At 34.0% G+C, this 24,542-nt stretch overlaps 1 protein-coding gene across 1 annotated transcript; it reads left to right on the top strand.

Moving 5' to 3' along the window:
* The first annotated feature begins 314 nt into the window (after window positions 1–314).
* LOC136028414 (uncharacterized) lies at window positions 315–23,984 on the top strand. Its single transcript, XM_065706253.1, has 4 exons — window positions 315–499; window positions 12,290–12,467; window positions 19,772–19,936; window positions 23,583–23,984. Exons 1-4 carry the CDS (start codon window positions 451–453, stop codon window positions 23,866–23,868), a joined length of 678 nt encoding a protein of 225 aa, XP_065562325.1. The 5' UTR covers window positions 315–450; the 3' UTR covers window positions 23,869–23,984.
* Window positions 23,985–24,542: the final 558 nt, after the last annotated feature.

Raw genomic sequence — 24,542 nt, 5'->3', positions numbered from 1 at the left:
TTTTTTTTGTCTCTAGATTCGGTCATGGCTACCATCAGATTTTTAGTGTGAAATATACTTGCATATTTATAACATATTAAAACATATTAAACATTAAATGACATTAAAACAGAATCTTAATACAAATCAACCATCTGGTTAGTAATTCCATATTTTAAAGACACATATAACTTGTGCAATGTAGAATTTTTATGTGGAATACACAATTCCACTTGCGTATTGTGTGCATCACATCAACCATCTGGCTAGTAATTCCATATTTTAAGATCAGATTCTGCTTGTGCAATGTAGAATTTTTATGTGGAATACACAATTCCACTTGCGTATTGTGTGCGTCAGTAAAGTTAACGCATATACAGTAGTTCAGTTTTCATCACCAAACCTTACTTTACTGAATAGATTAAGTGGAAAATCAGAGTGAAAAAAAAAACAATAAGAAAGAAAAATAAGATGCGCGTATGGATTTTTGTTCTAATATCTTTGTTCCGATATTCTATCTGTAAGTAATTTCAACAACGTTATAAGGTCCACCAAGAAAAATAAGAATAATAATCATATTTGTAGGAATAGCTAAGACTTAAAAATGAGCTAACCACGTTCCATAGCAACTATAATTCCAGGAATGCATTTTGAAATCTTTTTTCTTGTGACAGTAAATCGCAATTTAAAGCTGATTTATTAATGGTAGTTATTTTCTCGGATAAATTTTTGTAAGATTTTGGCAGAAAAACTCCATTAACAATAGCAAAAATATACGTAGATTGTAATTCTCTTTGTGCTTCATATAGGATAATATTTCATGAATAATTAAATTTTTCACGAGAAACTCATCAAAGATACCAGGGAATATATACCCATTGTTAATAAAATATTACCTTCTCTATAAGACAAATTGTCGATTTTTCAAAGGGGAAGGTAAAAAGATGTGGTAAGGGACCTAACCAAAATTTAACAAAACTCAAGTTAATATTTTTTCTTTGCCTAAGCTACACAAAGGTCTTTTATAAGGTTTATTGCACATGTTTTAATTAAAAAAATGAACGCAAATTGTTTGTAAAAGAATAGTTCTTTTAATGGAAAGTAAAACTGAAGTTGAAATTTGAACCAAACAAAAATATTATTTCTCAGTTAATTTGGCATATATCTGCCAAATTTATCATACTAAACTGATTTACGAAATTTCCCTGATGATTGTAGACTTCTGAAACGTTTTGCTATGCCGAAAACACAAAACCACTGCAACAAAACAGGAGTAGGAGTAAAAGTGTCCGTTAAGTCCTTACAGAAGAATAACCGTCATTGATGCTTCAAACGCTTCTCTTAGAGTTTCCAATTTACTCCATTTGAGAAACTGGTTTTAGTAAAAATTAGTTAAAATTTTTAATTCTTACCTAAAAATTTAGTTAAGCCCACTGAAAAAAACTGAGAATATCATTAAAAGAGAAAAATACTTAGAAAATTTGACTTTGAGGCATAACAAAGCAATTCTACGTATCACAAGCTCGTCTTTTTGGCACATTGATTTCAAAATGAAATCGCTAAACCAAAAAAGAATTTTTCTGGCCCTTTATGGAGCCCCATCTTAGGGGGGTCAATTTCAAAAATTAATACATCAGCATAAAAGTTTCTTTTGGCTTGGAGCTTAAGGATATAAGCTAGTTTGAAAAAATTGTCTTTTTAACCAAATTGATACATTTTGAAACAAATTTATTCTTGCGCATTTGAGTCCCCTTAAAGATTTAAGTTTCAACCCAATCGAAAAAATTGTTTTTTGGCCTTTTCTGTAGCTTTATTTAGTATTAAAGTTTGCTATCTATCGCTAACCGAATCCCTTGGCGGCAAGGTTCCCCATTAGAATCACCCACTGGTTTGAATTCCAGGGAGCTCATTAAAAAAACGTTTCGCCATTTTTAACGTCTCGCTTCTTGAAGCCTATTCAAACTGTTAAGCGATAAATAAATTTGGCCACTTCCCTCTAGCATCTCATCGTAGGGATCACACCCAATTTACCTTCTTCCAGAATACTTTTTGATCTTTAATGTGAACTTGATACAAAAATTTCATAGTTCTGCAGACGGGAGCTTGAAACTTCTACACTGATGTTTCTGGATACACTGAACCTGATGGTGTGATAATTATTAAGATTACTGGACTTTTAGAGGATTTCCCCCTTTTTTGAAAATCAGGCCAATTTTTTCAGGCTTAATGAATCATATATATTTGGAACCAGCATAATCAACTCTTTATTTTGTTACATCTATTGATATCAGAATTCCTTTTTTTAGAGTTTCCGTTACTATTGACCCACTTCGCCTTTTAATTACAGTTCGTTACCCCGAACTGTTTGATATATGTGTTTTCATCTCTCGTAAGATGAAAAAAAGTCACAACCACATATACGGAAAAGGACCAATCATTTATGAATTACAGTTGAATATATATTTGTGAATTACAATTGATTTTTACTTACAGTCTTAATAATTTTGGATTTTGTTAAATTTATAAAATAATTTATTTTTTTTTACCTGCATTTAGCTTTAGTATAGCGCAAATTGTGTTCTGATCTTCGCAAGACATGGGCGGGGGAAGTAGGGTTTGAACCTACTTCTCTTAATGGTAGTTGCTGCTCGTTTTCAGTTTGAATGGTTATTTACAATAATTAACTTAAAAATAACTTTGTTCATAAAATAAGAATTGCAAAGGAAATTATATATTTCCATTGAACCAGAAATTAGTAGAAATAACGTCTATAAATCTTCCAAACCTAAAAGTACCGCAATTCAGTATCAATAATAGTAACTACAGTAAATAACCTAGTCAAATTCAAAACAAGCATAATTACCATGAATAAGGTTGAAAATTCTCATGCGTTCTGAAGACCAAAACAAAATTTGTCCTTTACTAAAAATGAAATCCATGATAAATGTTTAAACTATAGTCAATAAAAAATTATGAAGACTATAAGGGAATAATAATCAGTAAATGTATATTCAATTGTCAATATATTCACAACTTCCATCATTCCATTTCTATTCCAATTCAACTTCTAATCCCCCTATGAAGCACAAAAAACGTTGACCGGGTCAAAACAATCAATGGAATATTGATCTCCCCAGAAGATCAAGTGCCTTAATTGTGGATCATGGATCTCAAATTAACTAAACTGTCTAAACATGAAAGATTTGTACTCTGATGTAGCCTAAAAATAAGAAAAAGTATATATAACTATCGTAGTCTTGATGCTGGTAGTATTATTCGCTCTGCTTATCCGCTTGTAGACGTTCTGAACTGAATCCCGGGGCTGTAGGCCAACCAACAAACGAACAGCATTGTTTTGAAGAACTCGTATGGGTCGGAAAAACGAAAGCAAATGTACCAAACCAAACGCTACTACAATACAGAAAATATTGATGGACAAGGAAAAAATAAAGGAGGCGTAGGATATATGCAGGAAAAAAAATGCACAAGTTTCCTTATTATACCTAAGTTACGAGACAAAATCTTACTCACAGACTGTACATGTGATTTGAATGATAAAATATCATTAATATAAACCCCTAGGTACTTAATCAATAAAGCACGCTTTAAAATCCCACAATGTGTAACAATTTCATCAATCCAAGGATAAGTAACGGGAGATCGAGAAAAAATAGCAAATTTTGACTTACCAAGATTAATCTTAAGCCTATTTACCCTGAACCAAGAATGTTATCTATGTATATACTCCGTCATTTTTGAGTTACACACTCTTGACAACCCACATATATACGACGTGTTTTGATTTATTTAACACTGCCATTAGCATTCTCTGAAAGCCTAACCTGAATATTTTTTGTCTTTTTGTAAAGTAAGGGTAAAAAATGAAAAGCTTTCACAATATCATAGTCTATATGTAAGTAATGGATGAATTGCCGAACTGACGGTTGTTTCCCTAAGGGGTGTTGGGGGGGGGGTAACATCCACAGAGACATAATTATTGGGCCTTTCAGCTATGACGAAGAACATAGCTGCCTCAAAATTTTGATTTGGACAGGATGGGATTGAGGGGAGGGGAGCTGGTTCATCTCCAATCAGTTTCGACTCTTAAAAGGGTATTACTATTTTAAATTTCAATTGAAACCTTGTATACCCCTGCGACATAAGTTAAGACCCTTTATCCCTGCACCGGGGGGTTTTGCAATTCTTGGAGGCATTTGTACATGATCTTTGGACTATTTTGAACAAAATAGCAATCTCAGAATTTTGATTGGGTGTATTTGTGGAATAAAAGCCAAGAGGGGAGGGGGGGGGTAGTCGGTCTCTAATTACTTTTGTCTTTTTAAATGAGAACTAAAGCTTTCAATTCCCGATAAAAGAAGCGTCCTCAGGAGTTTATATGACCACCTCTTCCATAAAAAGAACTTACATGTCCCCGAGGCATAGCTAACAATCCTAACCCCGAGGCTCGGGGGTTGTGTCAGCCTCAGAGGCATTACTTTATGATCCTCGAAGTATTTACAACAAACGATTATCTCAAAATTTCGATTAGATTCGTTTTGGGAAAAAGGATGGTGGTGGTGGGGGGGGGGGGCTATTTGCTCTTGATCTTTTTTACTCTTAAAAAGGGAATTGTAACTTTCAATTTTCAATAGCGTGATTCACCTCCCAAGGTTATACGACCACCTCTTCCATATAAATCTTTAATGACCCTGGGGCAATACTTGCAACCCTTGCCCAATGGCCCTTCAGGGTTATTTCAACAGTGGAGGCATTGCTATATCTAATATTTTTGATTGGATGGTAATATGATGGGGTTAGAACTAGTTGCCCTCCGATCGCTTTTGAATATAAAAAGAGCACTAGAACTTCCAAAGTGCAGCCCAACGAGTACCTTCCGAAGCATACGACAACCCCTGCCACAAAAACTAATAAGTTTGCTTTGAATGCTGTGGGGGATCTCCAAAGACATGATTACTGGACCTTTCAACTATGTTGAGGAAAATGACCGTCTTGAATTTTGATAGGATGTAGTTTGGAGAAATGCTGGAGGTGTATGGGGGGACGTTGCCCTCCATTCAATTTGAATCTCAAAAGGGGCACTAGACAATTCCTTCTATAAGCAGTCCTTTAGAGAAAAAAAAGAATAATAAACTGTGCCAGCACTGTTTTCTTGCATGTAATTTCTGTTATTTTGGGGTTTCATTTGTTTATTTATAGGGATTTACAGTGTTTTTACGCTTCAAAAAGCATTTGACTTTATTTCTGCTCGCTTTTGGTTTAATGTAGGTCTTTACTTTTCTTTAAAAGACTTATTTTTTGGAAAAAGCTTTTGTTATTTAATTAGTGTCTGTTTTAATGTGAATTATCTTTTCGTTGGCTTAGGAACAATAATTTCCAACATTTTGTAGTTTTCTCCATAAGAATCTGAATTTCGGCTTACTATTTATATTTTTGACAATTTTTAATCGCATTTGTGTAATAATCCTTTGAATTGATGGGTACGGTAAAATATTCAAATTTATGGGTTAAAAATATACACCATAATTAGTTTTAGTAGTAGTACTAGCAATAGTAATAGTAGTAATAATATTAGTTGTAGCAACAGTACTAGTAATGGTAATGGTAATAGTAACAGTAATTGTAACATTAAAAGTAATGTTAGAAGCAATAGCAATAGTAGTATAGTGATAGCAATAGCAATAGATTTTTTATTAGTGATTGTTATACTAATAGTAATTGGACTAGTAATAGTAATATGAATAGTAACAACAATAATAACAGTAATAGAAATAAAGGTAATATTAATAATAGTAACAGTATTGCTATGCTTACTATACATGATTTACCAGTCGATACATATGCGATGAAATAGTTACGACACATGTAATACTATTCATTCAGGGGGTTTTTACCCTCGTTAATACCTCGCTCTTTACACTAAATCGTAAGTTTTGTCCCAATTCTTTAAGAATGACCCCTGAATCAGAAAGGCCGTAGAATAAATAGTTGAAATTACTAAAAATACTTTAGCATAAAGAGCAAGGTATTTATCTCCTCCTAAATACCTCGCTCTTTATACTAAAGTATTTTTAGAACCCCTCATATGCGTAATTATCTCTGTTCGTTTTAGGTTTCAATGCTACTTCTTCCTTTCATTTGAAAAAACGTTTTCATGTTTATTTTTCATTGTTTTCTTATAGTAGTGCTAGAGAACCCTGCGCCCTTTTCATTGAATTTTTCTTCCCTCATGACAGATTCCTCCAAGGAAAGATCCTCCAACATAGCCCCCTCTCCTCAGCCCCACCCCCAAACAAAATAAAATCCCCCTGAAAACGTCTGTTCACTTCCCAATAACCATTACTATATGTAAACACTGGTCAAAGTTTGTAACTTGCAGCCCCTCCCCCAGGGATTGTGGGGGAGTAAGACATCCCCAAAGACATAGTTATTATGGTTTTCGACTATGCTGAACAAAATGGCTATCTCAAAATTTTGATCCGTTGACTTTGGGAAAAAAATGAGCGTGGGAGGGGGCCTAGATGCCCTCCAATTTTTTTGGTCACTTAAAAAGGGCACTAGAACTTTTCATTTCCGTTAGAATGAGCCCTCTTGCGACATTCTAGGACCACTTGGTCGATACGATGACCCCTGGGGAAAAGAAAAAAAAAAAAAAAAAAAAAAAACAAACAAATAAACACGCACCCGTGATTTGTCTTCTGGCAAAAAATACAAAATTCCACATTTTTGTAGATAGGAGCTTGAAACTTCTATAGTAGGGTTCTCTGATACGCTGAATCTGATGGTGTCATTTTCGTTAAGATCCTACGACTTTTAGGGGGTGTTTCTCCCTATTTTCTTAAATAAGGCAAATTTTCTCAGGCTCGTAACTTTTGATGGGTAAGATTAAACTTGATTAAACTTATATATTTGAAATCAGCATTAAAATGCGATTCTTTTGATGTAGCTATTGATATCAAAATTCAATTTTTTAGAGTTTTGGTTACTATTGAGCCGGGTCGCTCCTTACTACAGTTCGTTACCACGAACTGTTTGATTAAAACACATAACGATTAAAATATGATTGCAAGATAAAAACTAAAAATAAGCTACTGGTTAAAACATCTTTGAGCCTAAATCTTCTAATGCCACAAGATACATCTGCTCAAAAATCTCAAAAATGCTCAAAAATCTGCCCATTGTATTTGGCTCAAATGCTCAAGCTATTACCATCTTCGTTGCTAAGAAGCAGGGGCTAGTCTAGGATTTAAGAAACCTATTGGTTTGTAACATAATCTCTTTAGTTGTATATTAGAAAAGTATGAAAGTAGTTGTTAGAGATTGCAAGAATCCGTGTTTCTTGTTGCTGATTTATGCATATGCAGCGCTGCCTAAGTAAAGAACGAATTTGACACAATGTATTATATATTCGTTCATTTTTTTTGTTGGTTTGTTTTAGGCTAGGGCACTTCATATGGAAAGAGTTGTCGTAGAAATTTCAATAAGGGTTCATTCGATTGGAAATTGAGAGGGAAGTATATCTCTTAGGATGAAAACCCCCCTAAAACCCACAGGGACGGGTTGTAAGCTATGACTTGAGGGCATATAAGGCTCTTATAGAAAGGGTGGTCACACATGCTCCGGAGGCTACTCGTTGGATTGGTAATCCAAATTTCTCGGAGTCAAAATGATCAGAAGGAAGCTACCCCCCCACGTCATTTTTCCCGAAACATATCCAATAAAAATTTTGAGACAGTCATTTTGTTCAAAATAGTCCAAAGATCGTATAGAAAGGCTTTTGGGGTTAATAAAAACCACTAGAGCCACCAGGGGCAAGGGTTTTAAGTTATGCCACAGGGTTTTTAAGGGTTTTGTGGAAGAGATGGTTGTTTATCTTCAGAAGAGGCTCATTTGGTTGAACATTGGAAGTTATCGTTTCTTCAGACAGCCATTTTGCTCAAAATAGCGCAAAGATCATATGGAAAGGCTTTTGGGGTTAATAAAAAAACACCAGAGCCTCGGGCCAGGGTTTTAAGTTATTTAACTTATGTTATTTAACTTAAGGTTGTTTAACTTTAGAACAGGCTAATTTGGTTTCAAATTGGAAGTTCTAGTTCCTTTTCAAGAGTCAAAAGTGATGGAGGGTATTTAGCCTCCCAACCTTTGTCGAAAACCCTTCTTTTTACCAAATTTATTTGATTGAAGTGATTTCATAGCGATTTTATTCAAGAAAGTCCAAAGAACATATAATAATGCCTCTAGGGTTGACACATACCCTCAGCGCCCAGAGGATAGGGTTGCAAGTATGGTAGCGACATTAAAACTTAAAACGAACAGAAATTACTCCGTATATAAAATGGGTTGTCTCCTCCGCAATCCCTCGCTCTTTACGCTAAAGCTTTTAATTGTTTTAAAAAGTAGAATTGTGGCAAAGAGTCAAACTTTAGCGTAAAGAGCGAGGGATTGCGGAGGAGACAACCCATTTTATATACGGAGTAATTTCTGTTCGTTTTAAGTTTTAATGTCGCTCCTTACTTTCAGCTAAAAAAATTAGTTTTTTTTATTTAATTTCTGAACGTTTTTGAATTAATGCATGTTTGGTTTTGGCTCTCCCCACATAAATTATTAAAATGAAATTTGTATATTAATTCTTTTTTTGGATAAATGGCTTTCTCTTAGTTTTGATCAGACGATTTTGAGAAATAAGGGGTGGAGAATGAGGCCTAGTTGCCCTCTAATTTTTCGGTTGCTTAAAAAGGCAACTAGAACTTTTAATTTTTAACGAACGTTTTTATTAGTAAAAAATATACGTAACTTATAAATTAGCAACTTACGTAACAAACTTTCATAATCTTATATTTTTATTATGCATACAAGGGGGTTTGTATCCTCGTTAATACCTCGCTCTTTACACTAAATCTTAAGTTTTGTCCCAATTCTTTAAAAATGACCTCTGAATCAGAAAGGCCGTAGAATAAATAGTTGAAATTACTAAAAATACTTTAGCATAAAGAGCGAGGTATTTATCTCCTCCTAAATACCTCGCTCTTTATGCTAAAGTCTTTTTAGAACTCCTCATATGCGTAATAATCTCTGTTCGTTTTAAGTTTCAATGCTACTCCTACCTTTCATTTGAAAAAACGTTTTCATGTTTATTTTTCATTGTTTTCTTATAGTAATGCTAGAAAATCATGCGCCCTTTTCCTTGAATTTCTGTTCCCCCATGACAGATTCCTCCAAGGGAAGATCCTCCCACATAGCCCCCTCCCCTCAGCCCCACCCCCCAAACAAAATAAAATCCCCCTGAAAACGTCTGTACACTTCCCAATAACCATTACTCCTCCTCCCCTTCCTCCCAGTTAATCTCCTCCCCCCAAACCCTCCCCCTCCCAACCAAAAAATTCCCCTCAAAGCATCTGTACACTTCCCAATAACCATTACTATGTGTAAACCAATCCCCCAGGGATTGTAGGGGAGTAAATCATCCCCAAATACATAGTTATTATGGTTTTCGACTATGCTGAACAAAATGGCTATCTCAAAATTTTGATCCGTTAACTCTGGGAAAAAATGAGCGTGGGAGGGGGCCTAGATGCCCTCCAGTTTTTTTGGTCACTTAAAAAGGGCACTAGAACTTTTCATTTCCGTTAGAATGATCCCTCTTGCGACATTCTAGGACCACTTGGTCGATACGATGACCCCTGGGAAAAAAAAAAAAAAAAAAACTAAACACGCACCCGTGATTTGTCTTCTGGCAAAAAATACAAAATTCCACATTTTTGTAGATAGGAGCTTGAAACTTCTACAGTAGGGTTCTCTGATACGCTGAATCTGATGGTGTGATTTTCGTTGATATTCTATGACTTTTAGGGGGTGTTTCCCCCTATTTTCTTAAATAAGGCAAATTTTCTCAGGCTCGTAACTTTTGATGGGTAGGACTAAACTTGATGAAACTTATATATTTAAAATCAGCATTAAAATGCAATTCTTTTGATGTAGCTATTGATATCAAAATTCAATATTTTTGAGTTTTGGTTACTATTGAGCCGGGTCGCTCCTTACTACAGTTCGTTACCACGAACTGTTTGATACATCCGATTGAAATTTTGCAATGGCAAATTAGTTCAAAATAGTCCAATTTGCAAATAGCAAGATACAATGTATCCAGGGTTATCACAACCCCCAGAGCCCTGGGGAAAGGGGTTTAATTTAAACAATGGGGGCATAAGAGTTTCTTATCGAATGGGAGGCCGTAATAAATTCTAATGGGTCTCATTTGTTTTAAATTGGATGGTTTTAACATCCAACGTCCATTTTCAAAGTCAAAGTTATTTTTTTTGTTGAAAGATTCAATAATTATACGTCTGGGGATGTTTAATAAATTATTGAAAAATCTTCTCTGGCCCACAAATAGCAGACCAATCTATATATTCTTATAGAAAAACTGAAAAGATTCAAAATATTATTTATTTTTCCCTGAAAAGACAACGTCAATATAAAACGAACAAAAATGAATTAAAAAAACGTTTTTGGCAAAGTAAGCTGTAGAAGAAAAGTAAAAAACTCCATTAAACCAGAAATGAGCAAAAATGGAATCGAACAAGCTACCAAGCATAAGACTACCACAGATCATCATCAATAAATAAATAAAACCCCAACGAACATAAATTACAATAACAAACTGAGTCAAACTCAAAACAAACAGAAATTAACACGAGTAAGGCTCAAAACCCCTATGCCTCTCCAAGGCCAGAGCATAACTAGCACTTTACTGAAGCAGAATGAATTTTAAATATCTTCACTTTTATAAATTCTATAAACCAAATATTATTAATATTGTAAGCAGTAAGTCTCTGACAATGCACAGTAAATAATCTACATTGCACAGCTAGTAATCTGCATATGTAAATTGAACTAACAATGCACATTCAATTGTATTCTTTTGGTAGAGTGCAAATTTTATTCTGGCCTTGAGAAGGCATAAGGGCTTAGAGCCTTACTCATGTTATTTTCTGCTCGTTTTGAGTTTGACTCAGTTAGCTATTGAAATTTCTGTTCGTTTTGGGTTTTATTTATTTATTTATGACGATTTACTTTTTTTTTAACTTATTTTGTGGGAAAATTTATATTAAAAAACACCATTTTTATGAGAACATTACATGTCTCCAGGGCATAATTTACAACCCTTACCCTTAGGGCTCTGAAGGGGTTTGCATCCTTAAAGACATAATTTCCAGTCTCTTAAACTAAGTCACATAGAATTGTTATCTAATTATTTTGACTGAATATTTTTGGAGAACTGATAGGCAGGAGTGGGGGTTTGGTAGTCCTTTAATCACTTTAAACTATTGAATGGGATGGTTCTCTCAATTTCCAATTGAATATGCCCTTTTCGAAATTTCAGCGACAATTACTTTGATGCAAAGTGCCCTTGTATGAAACAAACAAATAGATATTACGTTGTGTCACCATTATTGATAGTCAAAATACAATGAAGGTAAGTTGTTTGAGATGGCACGAGTTTCTGTTTCTTATTGCGGGTTTAATTTTTTGCTTAAAAAGAAAAGACAAAGTTTTAAATCAAGATTGGAGCTTTATATGATTAATAATATAAAATTAATAAGTATTAATCATACAGATAAAAAGCAGTGAAAGACTGACATTATTTATCCACTTGTACCTTTCTAGGAACCAGTGTTATCAAAGGGACTAAGGAAAGAGACTATGACATCTAAGGGCCATAAATAGGCAATTAAATGTTGCAACTACTGTCTCCAAGGAACGTTAATATATTTATGTGACAAGTTATAATGTCCTAAGGCAAATTCTCTTTTTACGAATAAAACGGGAAATAAATGAGCTAATTAAACTATCAGATATAGTTTTATTGGAGTTTCAATAGTTGATCACCATATGAGTAAACTTTTATTTGATGCATTTTTTGCCTTTTGTTTTCTTTTATTTTCTACTTCATTTTTTCACTTATAGTAATTTTTTCTTTTTTAATTGCTGTATATCCTTTATTATTATTTTATTTTTATAAATGAATAATTTGGAATACACTGGAGCCAGTCTAGTTTCTGTTTTCTTTTCTTTGATTTATTTGTCTGAGCCGTTTCTAAATATTAAGTGTATCTACCCTTTCTTTCCGAGCCCATGTAATCTTTGTTTGAATAAGTGTTTTGCGTTTGATGAATGACTTTTTTTGTAGAATATATATTTTATTACGCAACCTCATCTATTTAACTGATTTTTAGTTGCTTAATTTATTATTGTTAATCATTTTCATTCAAATCAATTATGTGTTTTACAGCAAGCCGGAACGCATTTTTGTTAAGACCAGTCTGGACTGCGAATAATCGATTAAATATACCGCTTGTCACTCAAGGAACTGGTCGAAATGCACTCCGAGGTTTAATGCAAGTGATCTTCCCTGTCACCTTGTTTCTTGACTCGTTTTTTGATGAAAAGATGGGAACACAGAAGAAAAGGTAATTAGTTTTCCACAATAAGTTTTAGCTCATAGGTAGTCACCAGTGTTTTAACTACTCCCGAATCTTCCTTTAAAAAACATTTAAACACCATCACCTAAATGAATGACAAACTTTAACTACGACTACTACTAACAACTCTTCGCAGCACCGATTCGGTTGAGGCCAAAACAGCTACGCAAGCTCCTCCTCATTTACAGTATATGTAAAACATCCCTATTTACACCCTTCCAATAAGTTCCCTTTTCCCTTAAATCTCCCATTAAGTTGTCCTTCAACCCTAGTTATCGGCAACCTGCTATCGTTTTGCTCTAGACTTTTGTCTAGCATGGACGATCTTGGGCAATCTGTAATCTTTTTTTTACAAAATATGGGCTAGCCTTTTCAACACTTCTTTGATTATAGCACTAAAAATGAGATAGACGTACCTAATTTATGCAGGCTACTGTTTGAGATATGATCAGCCAGTCAGGTAACCAAAACAACCCGGACACAATTTCCCTGGAAAACATCTAGCAAATCTTTGTTTTTTGGAACGCCCAATCTTCGGAACCAAAATTGACCTCTATCATCACCTTAGCTTCTAATATTCTAATCTTGGTGTGAAGACTAGTCCACTGATTCCTCCAAACTCTTTTTTTAACTGTGAGAAAACACCATGGCGCTTGACTATTCACCATTAAACATGTTAAGTGCATCCACCATCTTTAGTAATATAACCTAGGTAAATGAAGCTGTCCACTTGATCGATCTTTTGGTCACCCAACGTCAACTTTTCACCTTCACTTATTCCTAGCCTTAGAGACTTAGTCTATCCCTTTGTGAGCGATGGAAATCAAGACATAGCGGGAAAGTTTTAAAAAGGGCAGGAAACACCCTATCACTAATCAGTCTCAACCAATCCCCGAGGCGTAAAACCTCGCTCTTGTCAAAGAAGAGGGAACCAAGAGAAAAATTGGTAGATCGAAAAGGGATTTCTGTTTCAAGAAATGGCATATCTACCACATAAAGAATCTCATCCTACAGTCGCCACATCTCTAAATCTTGTCAACGCATGAAATGTTTATGTGAATGTAAATCATGTGTACTATGAACAATTTTATCCATAGCAACCGCTCTCTGAAAATGTACAATTTCAAATTTATTCCAGTAAAGATTATTTCATACATTTTGCTTCCACATTTATAGATATACATTTGATTGTTTAATGACATTAGTGAGCAAACGCAATCTTTCTAATTATGCAAGTTACATACAATTTGTGTTGAAGAACCCAAAGTAATGTAAGCGAAGTAGAAGTTTTGCTATTGGATATAAATATAAAATGGGCACTGACATTGGAAATATACTTAGAGAAGTAACAACTAAAGAATAAAATTGATTGGGAAAATAATTCGTGAGGTATTTAATATACTAAAGAATAAAATTGATTGGGAAAATAATTCGTGAGGTATTTAATATACCTCAATGGTTAACCCTTAATAAATACTTGGCACTCCACCGGATGCAACAGTATCTTCTCGAAAATAACCCCAGTACGTTAACAATAAGGTATGAGTTCTGTGGCTTTGACGATTTGGAAATCAAGAGTTAGTAGACATGATATCAAATTGCTTGTTTCTCATACAATCACGAGTCAACGACATAGTGCTATGGGTATGCGTAACTACACCGATTTGTCATTTACCAATGGTGAAATTCCTTCAAAACTCACCTTGGCCTTTGTAAAAATTATCAGTGCCATTGGACCATGGACAAATTGTCCCCATAAACTTAAAGTGTTTGGACTTTCATCTCATGTGATGGAACTCCACTCTACAAGTTATCCTTTGATAAATCCTACAGGACCCAACATAAATTGGCAATGCAATTCCTAGATCGAGATTCACAACTAATTCAAAATATTATAAGAAAAGAAATATTCGCAAAAGCTCATGGTATCATTGTTTTGGATTTGCCCAGTACTCAAGATATGACTATAATCCAAACGGGTATAGTAGGTTTAGAATTTACCTTTGCCAAACTATTGGAGGAAAGTGTAGCATTAATCTCGCAAAACAGTAAACCTATTTAGGAATTACCCCTCATGGCTGGGTTCTATTAGACGTGATGGTAAAGTACGAGGATCTTTCCCTGGAGTATTTTATCATAGGAGAAGAGAATTTCTATATAGAGGCGCTGGATTTTCCGGCATAATTAAAACAAGAAATGTGAAATTGAATATATTTTTTTATTATTTGAAAGTAAGGAGCAACATTAATAGTTAAAACTAATAGAAGTTATTATTTATGTGAGGGGGTTGGTCCCCTACTCGATTCCTCGCTCTTTACGCTAAAGTATTTTCAGTAATTTCAAAGGAGCTGTTTATTCTAATTAAACTGCCTTTGTGATTCAGGAGACATTCTTAATATTGGAACAAAACTTTAATTTTAGCGTAAAGAGCGGGGTATTTACGAGGGATGAACGCCCTCATATACTAATGAAAATATACGAATACTGAAGTTTGTTCCGTCAGTCAATTTGTAAGTTACTTTATTTATTACTAATAAAATCGTTCATAAATAAATTTAAAAGTTCTAGTGGCCTTTTTTAAGTAGCAAAGAAATTGGGGGTAACTAGACCCCTTCCTTGCCATTTTTTTTCTAAATATCGTCCGATTTGAGAAAGAAACTGAGACAAAAAAAAATAAAAAAATATACAAATTTCGTTTTATTACTCAAGTACGGTAAGGAAAAATTAAAACGTGCGCTAATTCCATCTGAATGTAAGTAACAACTTGGAAACTTAAAACAAACAAAAGTTAATACTTATATGATGGGGATCGTCTCAATACCTCACTCTTTACGCTAAAGTGTTTTATAGTTGCAGAGCAACAATTTATTCTAATTAAACGACCTTAGTGATTCAGGAGCCATTCTTTAAGAATTGGAACCAAATTTGAACTTCAGTGTAAAGAGTGAGGTATTGACGAAGGGGCGAATCCTCTTATATACGTAATAAAATATACAAATATAGAAATTCGTTACGCAAGATAATATGTAAGCTACGGATTTTTATTACTAATAAAAACTTTGTAAATAAAATTAAAGGTTCTAGTGGAATTTTTAATTAATGGAAAAATTGGAAGGCAATTAGACCCCCTCCAACGCCCATTTTTTCTTAAAATCGTCTAATCAGAATTTTGAAAAACACATATAGCCAAAAAAAAGTAAAATTAATATGCAAATTTTGTTTTAGTTATTCATATTCGGTGAGCGTAAATAAAAACCTGCATTAATTCAAAAATGTCCAGAAATTAAATAAAAACAAGCTTTTTTTAACTGAAAGTATAGACCGACATTAAAACTTAACACGAGCAGAAATTATTCCGTATATGAAATGGGCTGTCCCCTCCTGAACGACCCACTCTTTACATTATATTTTGACTTTCTCAAAACTTTACTTTTTAAAACAATATAGAACTTTAGCGTAAAGGGTGGGGTGCTGAAGAGGGGACAGCCCCTTTCATTGACGGAATAATTTAAGTTCGTTTTAAGTTTTAATGTCACTTCTTACTTTCAGTTAAAAAACTTGTTTGTTTCACAGTAAAGATGGGGCATTTGCTGTGAATCTTTCAAACAACAACAAAAATTAGTTTCAAATCTTCTTGCCCTACCATATGCTTTCTACTTGCTTTACATTAAAAATTCTCTTGAGCACAGTGGAAAAATATATTATAAAAATCGGAGCTGTGTAAAACATTTATCATCCAAAAGCTGTGCTTTTCATTCACTAATTTATCCCATTTCTTGACGTTTTGGTGCATTTTTTGGCATTTAGAGTGGCAATCCTCAGTTGAACGACTTTCTAGTTTTTAAATACTCTGTCCTACCTGTATAATGTAAATTTCAGTGCTCTAATAGTGAAAGGCTTCAAAATTTTTTGTGAATGCGTTTATTAATAAAATGTATATATGCAAGTTTTGCGTTCCTTAGTTTTCTTCTTCCACGGACAGGTAACCATCGTTAATGATAAGTGGTGGCATACAAAGTTAAGGTCTTATTTTCTACAATACAATGTAACTTTCTTTTTATTATATCTCTTAGTAAAGTCAATAATACTATTTTGATTCTTATTTTAAAATTCACTTGTTTCAAATAACTTATTTTAAGCAATGTCACATATGAAATTCTCATATTAAGAAACACTTTTTTGAACAGCCAACTAAAAACAAGTGGGCTTACAATCATAGTAACCATTGTCTTGACAGTGATGACGTTGAAATCATATCCTCTAGTTTTCCACAAATTGAACAGTAAACCAGATTCTTCCTCCAAAAACAATTTAAAACCCCGACGATATCAGTCTCTGAAAAAACTGAAATCTTGGCTTTTTTAAACGGCTTTTTCAATCATGGCAAGATAAGTGTTTTCCCACTGATCATATCTATAATAGCGACAATTAGAGCATAAGAAACCTCTAAAGTGAGGGTCTCAAATCTCCTCAAGACAAGAATTACAATCTTTAATTTGCACATACATATCCTCAATGCAATTTACATGGATTGCATAATCTACAGTTTTCGTTATAGTCTTCAATAATAGTACAATACTCACAAAATGACCAGCTACCCAATGTATACAAACATAATAGACATTTGCGAAACATTGATCGTCTCACTGCAAAAAATAAATTGGCTCGTGCTCAATAATTTGCATATTTTTCAGAAGGAGGAATCGATTGACGTCACAAAACCTGTTCGAACAGGATTTATCAACTTATATCTTGTTGCCTTGCAGAATGGTTTTCTAGGTAGTGATTAATAGTGATATCACAATATCATTTGTTTTTTTTTTCAATTAATATGCCAATAAATTGAGTAATTGCATCTGGGCCACGACACTTCATACAATAGTTCAAAGACAGAGAGTCATTTTTCGTTATATTGTTAAGTGTTCTTTGAGAACATATTTTCATTTGATAGGATAACTCTAGAAAATCACAATTTAGAATTAAACATTTTTCCAAAGCCACCAGTTTCTGTATGATTTTTTTGTTTCTCAAATCCAGCTTTATTTAATTCTGACTTTTCTACTACCGAGTAGAGACTAGAAAGAATTCTTTGTCGCTAATAATAAACATACTCCTTTTTTATTGATTGATTCAGGTTGTTATCTTCAATATATTTCAATAATGCATATCATTCGCTTTGTACTCTTCGTGTTTGCATTATATTAGCTTTTGATACAAAGCATAACTGTTCTTCAGATTTGAATTTGCTCAATAATATTACATATCGTACAAACATATCATCCTATGTCCTTATCCTATATAAATATATCATTCCCTTTAATTTCTAATGCAACATTAGGCACTCTAGATTTCATTTTGCTATTGCCAGCACCATCAATACCCAATAGAGAAAAATCATCCATTACTAAGAATAATATTCTTGATGTTGATACACCGACCTATTTTTAAATACTGATGCAACTCGTAAGATCCAACAAGTCACTCAAGACTACGTCACCCTCACCTTTAAATATCAGACCATGATCCATTTTTTGTACAAGCGGATTTTGCCCACTTGATTGACGGACTCGAACATCCCCTCTTACGTAATAAGCACATGCGTCTTGATTGGTGGTTCCAAAAGGTTTTTTCCTTGTCTTCGCGCTTTTTATGAAAAAGCACTCTCTAGCATGTGACATTTGCATAACTAGACTTTTTCTATTATATATCAACCAAAGAAATCCTTACTGGGCAGGCCCCCTGAAAGGTTTTAAGGAATTAAAGAAAATCACTCTAATATGTAAAGAGAATCAGAAAACACTGCATATTACGTAAAGTACTGGTGTGCTATCCCGTTAGAGGTGCGTTACGGTATAGCGCAAGACCTAGGTGTGCGTAACAAAGTATTTAGGAACTAGCAACTTCAGGTTTACCCCCTATTTGTGCCTAGTATTACATCTTAGGCATACTAATTGGGTGTAAAGTTGTTGCGTGTTGTGCTTGTTTTTTTTTGTCAGTTATGCATTTAAAAATTTTTATAGGCTGTGGATTTACTGTTGCAAGGCTCAGTCTCTCTACCTAGGCTAATCAAAAATATCAACAGAAGAAAATAGCTATCTTACTTGTTTTCATATCAAAGTCTATACATGAATTGAAAAAAAAATCACAATCAATCTAAACACATTGTGACACGCCTCCCTGCATGCACCTTTTACTGAAGGCAATTAATAGCCGAATCCAATTGAAATTACCCATTATCTTTAGTGGATTTGGTTCTAGATTTTAACCTGTATGTGTCATTACTCGTCCGTATTGTCAAGCTTAGATTAATTGGCAAATTCTTTCACGGCGTCTCAGAGCAATAGCTTGGCCCAATGTTTGAATGCTGAAATTAAAGGGAAATGAAACTGAGTTTACAGAAGATCATTTTTCCGATAAAAAGGGATCAGAGGCTCCAACACCCCCCTTCTAAGAAAAATGACTACCGCCACGCCATTGGTCAGAACATGAAAGCACAAACACATAATATATAACACCAATTTCAAATTTATCTTCCCTTCTTTCTACATTTGTACCTTTCCACTGCAGCAACCCGTTGGCCAATAGATCCCTGACTATACCAACCGCTTGGCTTGATTCCATTGACATTCAGTATGTCTCTTGAACCAGTCACGCTACCGGCTGTACAGCCCTCTTCATCAAGGTTGGGATTTTGAAAAAGGAAAAGCCATACGATTTGTTCAACCTAATCATGTTAAGCTTGGTTAGATTAAAAATTTACCCTCTCCCCAATTTAAATTTGTGAAAAGCAAAGAATCAGGATCTGGTGCATTCGATTGTGCCAGCCATCAAGAAAAATTGGCTGAATTAGCCCCTTAATATTCAACGGTGAAAGTAACACTGTATCTCATTTAAAACGTGAATGGTTGAATGATATAATCTGAAATCATGTATGGGTGAAAATACAAGGGCCAGTGAAAACAAAAGGGATACAGAGAAATGAGGTAAAAATTTGAGGGAACCATGAATCACTTTTTCCTGGGTCCTATCCATTAAGACAACTGTATGAAGAACATATGTCAATGTCAATTGAAGATGAAGTTGAGAACAGGAATGGCAAGGCCTCGGTAAATGGATCACAACTATTCCAAGTTGTACATTGATAAAACTGGAGCTCTTTCACATCTTCCCCCAAGGAATCTTCCCCAAAGGATTCTAAAAGAATGCATAAACATAAGGAATTTGAAGAACGTGTAAATCTCAAGTGCAAAGTTTTGTCTCAATTTGAGACTAAAAATGAATTTATTTTCTAGGAGTATCGAGGATGATCAATATAAATTATTCAAGGGCTTAGAATCGGCTCTTGCAGTAATGGGTGTAGATGGTCGAACCTGTCTGCTTCGAACCATTTGTGAAATGCAAAGGCACCCTATTGGCGATATGACAATGATTGGCGAGATAATTACAATAATGCTAACGTAAGTTGCTCTACTAATGGTAACACTCCTATTAACAACTAAGGACAGTACCAAGCGACGTAAGACCAGCATTACCGTGCACGCTCTTCTTCCATCCCAATCTATTCGAAACCTAAATGTTTTCATTGTTTCATGGTGTTTCGATTTCCTTCAAAAGCTTCCTTATGCTTTCTTTCAATTCCGTTTGGAGACAACCAGCTTTTTCGTTTGGCCTCGGATGTATGGCAAAATAATACAGTACGTGTTTTTTTAGTTTTAATATATACTTCTTTTTTCTTACCGCAATTTTCAAATTTAAGGATTATCGATAAGACTAAAGTCAGTGCTTTGATGCCAAAGTCGGGCTTCTAGTTGTTTAAGGTCGGTCCAGCTGCTTGCTAAGTTTGAGTACCTGACAAATTGAGGCTTCTGATTTTGGTAACGTAACAGTTATACAGATGACAGTAACAGATGACTGTACATGGTGGTTTTACAAATAAGAAAGACGTTATGTCATATTTTCCTAAATCGTTAGGAAAAGCAAAACAACTGTTTTGTAAAAATTTCGCCCTTATCTCTATCGGGATTCAATCGTGCCTTTGTGGCCATCTCGTGGGTGGGATTGCTTAGTAATTTTCCTGGCTGTAGAAGAGTCGGAAAAATAATCCTTTTTGGTCTGCAAATATAGTAGACATTTAAGTGGTAGTAGTAATAGTAGAACAATTTTATTTAAATTAATAATTTTTATATAATAGCACAATAAAAGCGGAGCTTGCGAGGATGTGCTAAAATAGAAAAAAGAAGAAAAAAAAAGATATGGAGCATAAGAACATTTACCGAAATCAACATAATTATGAACAACAAAAAACTACAATTTAATGTGGTTGTAACATGTTTCGAATGGATTATAAAATTGAGAATCTCTAGGAAGCAAAATGAGATGCATGCAGACAAAACGTACATTATACCAAAAATGTAACATCTTTCCAGGTTCCACTTTTGGTTTTATTTGCACCAAGGCATCAATACTTGTAAATTTGTTGGTTCAGTAGCCATCCTGCTACTTGACATTGAATTATTTCACTATTTTCAAAGTACTTGATGTACTTTTTCTCGTTGCCCTGGCGACTTCAAGCCCTTTAATTTATTCACTCTTTTCCCTCTGATCAAAACATATATCTTCGTAAAATTAATAATTTACTATATCCCTATGGTTATTTTCCAATTCAGTAACGATGAATGGGGGGCGGATCCAGGATTTTCCTTAGGGAGGGGGCACGTAATAGGCTGCTCCAATAAACCTGCGAAAAAAGAAATACACACAATTAAAAGGAAACCTTGACAATTATGTGTTGTAAGTTGGTAGTGGAAATGGTCATAAATTTAATCTAAAATCTGGTGAGGATTTAAGTTCTAATAAATCTGTTGATTTAAAATGGTATGAAAATATTGATACAGAAATAGTAAGTTATAAAAAGCACTCGGTCATAAAAAAAATAAAAAAATAAAAAGCTGTTCACCATCTATAAAAAAAAATGATTTTTAATATTTTCTGCCTAATTTTTTGCCTTTGGACTTCTGACCGCTTCTATTGTGAGTGAGTTAAGCTTTTCATTGTAAAAAAAAATGGTCTTGAACTATCTTTTTGGGTCATGCACTCTTTGTGACAATTTGTTTAGGTCAAACCATTTAGCATGCCACCTAACTTTGTTGCATCGCTTAGTAACGATGATAGTGATGAAGAGTGGGAAATGAGGATAAAGACACAGCTTGTATATTTGTAAAAGATATATTAAACTTTAGATGCTAGTTCTTCTAGGGGGTAACAAAAAACAGAACGAACAGATAGAAATGCATAGAAGACAATTAAAACGAGTGTTTTAAGTAAAGGCAATAAAGCATTAACTAACCACTGTTTCTTTTTAAAAATAGTGTTTTAATAAACAATAATCAAAATTTTACTTTTCATAACAGTGTAGTGTATCTTTCCGCTTCTTGAAGTTCAATATATTTTGCTTAAATTACAGAACTGACAATATTATAAGAAAAAGTCTATTCATCTATTTGCTCACCGTCATTTCTACTTGTTACTCTGTCGATGTCTACCTCAATATTTCGGTGTATGTTTATAATGGCCAGTCATGTCAGTTTAGAGCTCTTTGTTAGCATTCCCTCTCCTAATCATCCTAAAATATTCGAGTAAAGACCCAAATCGTCAGGGAAATAGGAACTCTATGAAAGATGAATTTAGGTATGTGCTTCAAACTAAGTACATGAGTTAAAATACAAATAATTATGTGTTTATTATCTTTGTATTTGATAGGTATAAATTGGTGATTTAAATTCGCAGGGTTTCAAGCTGTATAGATTTCTAATTAATTTCCTTTTTTTAACCTTGATATTTTCAGATATTCAATTCAAATGTTTAAATCTCGATATGTCTCCTGAGCACAAGAATACAAATTTGAAATTTGCTTTAAGTAAGAAAATTGTCGTGTAAAATTTTGATTTATAAACAACTAATCGTGGAAATATGGTTGAATGGCATGTATCAAAATAAGTTTAAAAATACTCAGCAGTATATATAGCAGTTTCGAAAATATTATGGATAAACATATTCAACCCCTATTCAAAAAAAAATATATATATATACACACACACACATATATATATATATATATATATATATATATATATACATATATATATATATATATATATGTATATATATATATATATATATACTACTAATAACTCACTGCCGCACCAAGCCGCCTGAGGCAAACACAGCTGCGCACGCTCCTCCTCCAACCTAATCTATTTAAAGCCTCCCTCTTTACACCCTCCCAGGAAGTTCCCATTTCCTTTAAATCTTTATTTATGACATCCTCCCAACCGAGACAAGGACGACCTGCTTTCCGTGTAGCCCCAGACGGTTGGCCAAAAAGGACAATCTTCGGTAATCTGTCATCCTTCATTCGTAGAACGTTGCCTAGCCATCAACCTTTCTTTCATTATAGCCCCAGAAAGTGGGATTGAACCACACTTTTCGTACAACCTACTGTTTAAAATACGGTCAGTCTTGAAAGTTGAGTCAGTCTCTTTTGTTGAAAGAGAGCGTTAAAATACACCATTGAAGGCACCTCTCATCCTATCTAACTACAAATCATTCAGAGAACCCTATTGTTGAAGTTGAAAGCCCTAATATGTGCTTGCTTAGATAAAACAAATTTATGCAAGACTTGCCAGGGGCCGTGGTAACTTTAAAAGTTACCAAATCAATGGTAATACAAATTTTGTCTTAGGTAAAACCAAAGGCATTTCCGTCTTAGAGAACACTAGCCAGCAGAAATCAGCAAGAAAAAAAAATCTATGCTAGAAGGTAGAAATTCATTTTTATTTCTCAGGAATTCATTTATTAAAGGAAAACACGGGCGTGTAAATTGATTGGACTGTACCTAACTTGATCTTTTTAATTTGTTCTCCCCAACTCAAAGATTTATTTCATTAATGCATTTATAACTTAGATTAATATGTTACCTATTTTGTGCCAACCATAATCCTTTTAGTATCCTTCCGTTTCGCTTATATTCACAAGTTCTAGAGAGACGAAAGTGTTTTATACTTTCTAGTCTTTTCTGATTTTTTTTTTTTTTTGTTATTTCAGACCAAAACGAGGGAGGAAAGACTTCTTACGTAGTTACATAAAAGCGGAGACCTTTGGACGAGAAGAGAATGCATCTATAGAAACGTGTGGATTCCACTATCCCAAATGTCCCATTTCTTTATTCAACATTTTTAGAAGTTGGAGTGGATCAGATGCCGAGTGCGAGCCAATTTACAGCGTAGATGGAGTTGAGCTGCAAGTTTCTTGTGACGACGATGAAGAATCTTATGATGATGATGAACTTTCGTCGGTGAATCTCACCGTTTCCTCAAAATGGCATGAATAGAGTGCATTTTATTCGCCCAAAGTTTTTGAAGCAACACGTAAACAGTTTTTGTATTTATTTGGGAATGCGTTATTGAAACTTTTTCATAATTTTATAATAAAATCAAATATAGCCAATTCAAACCAACTGTAGGAATTAAATCATACAATTAACTATGTTAAATATTCCCCATATCCTTATAAACGAGCAACATCATAGTCAAAGCTTACGATTAAAAAAAAAAAAATTCATGAATGGTATAGTATTTTTCTTGATTTTAACATCAAAATGTTATTGAAAAAGCAGTTTTTATTTAAAAACTCGAGAGATTACGAACTGTGAACATCACTCGTGCTCTAGTCGTGCAATATTCTAATTTTATCGACAGATGTAACTATCATGTAGAACGGGTACACATTTCAGCTAAATCAAATGACATAATGTTCATCCAGGTTGCTAAAAGGTCGCAGTAGTAAGTATCATTAATGGTGAAGCGTACTAAGAAGGGGATGTTAAGCTAAACAAAAAGAAAACATGTGGATCATGACTGTCAAAAAGGCTTAGTTATAATATCTCAGGAGAGGCTAAGCATATTAAGTTGTAAGGGTATGTTGTGGCAAATTAAAATGTACTCTGTGCTTCAAGGATGTCAAGAGCACGGTAGAATCTATCGGCAATAGTAAAGTGTATTGAGC

This window comes from Artemia franciscana, chromosome 6 (assembly GCF_032884065.1).
Source record: "Artemia franciscana chromosome 6, ASM3288406v1, whole genome shotgun sequence".
Taxonomy (NCBI): Eukaryota; Metazoa; Arthropoda; class Branchiopoda; order Anostraca; family Artemiidae; genus Artemia; species Artemia franciscana.
Note: the sequence above shows the minus strand (reverse complement) of the source record. Positions and strands in the feature narration are given on the sequence as shown.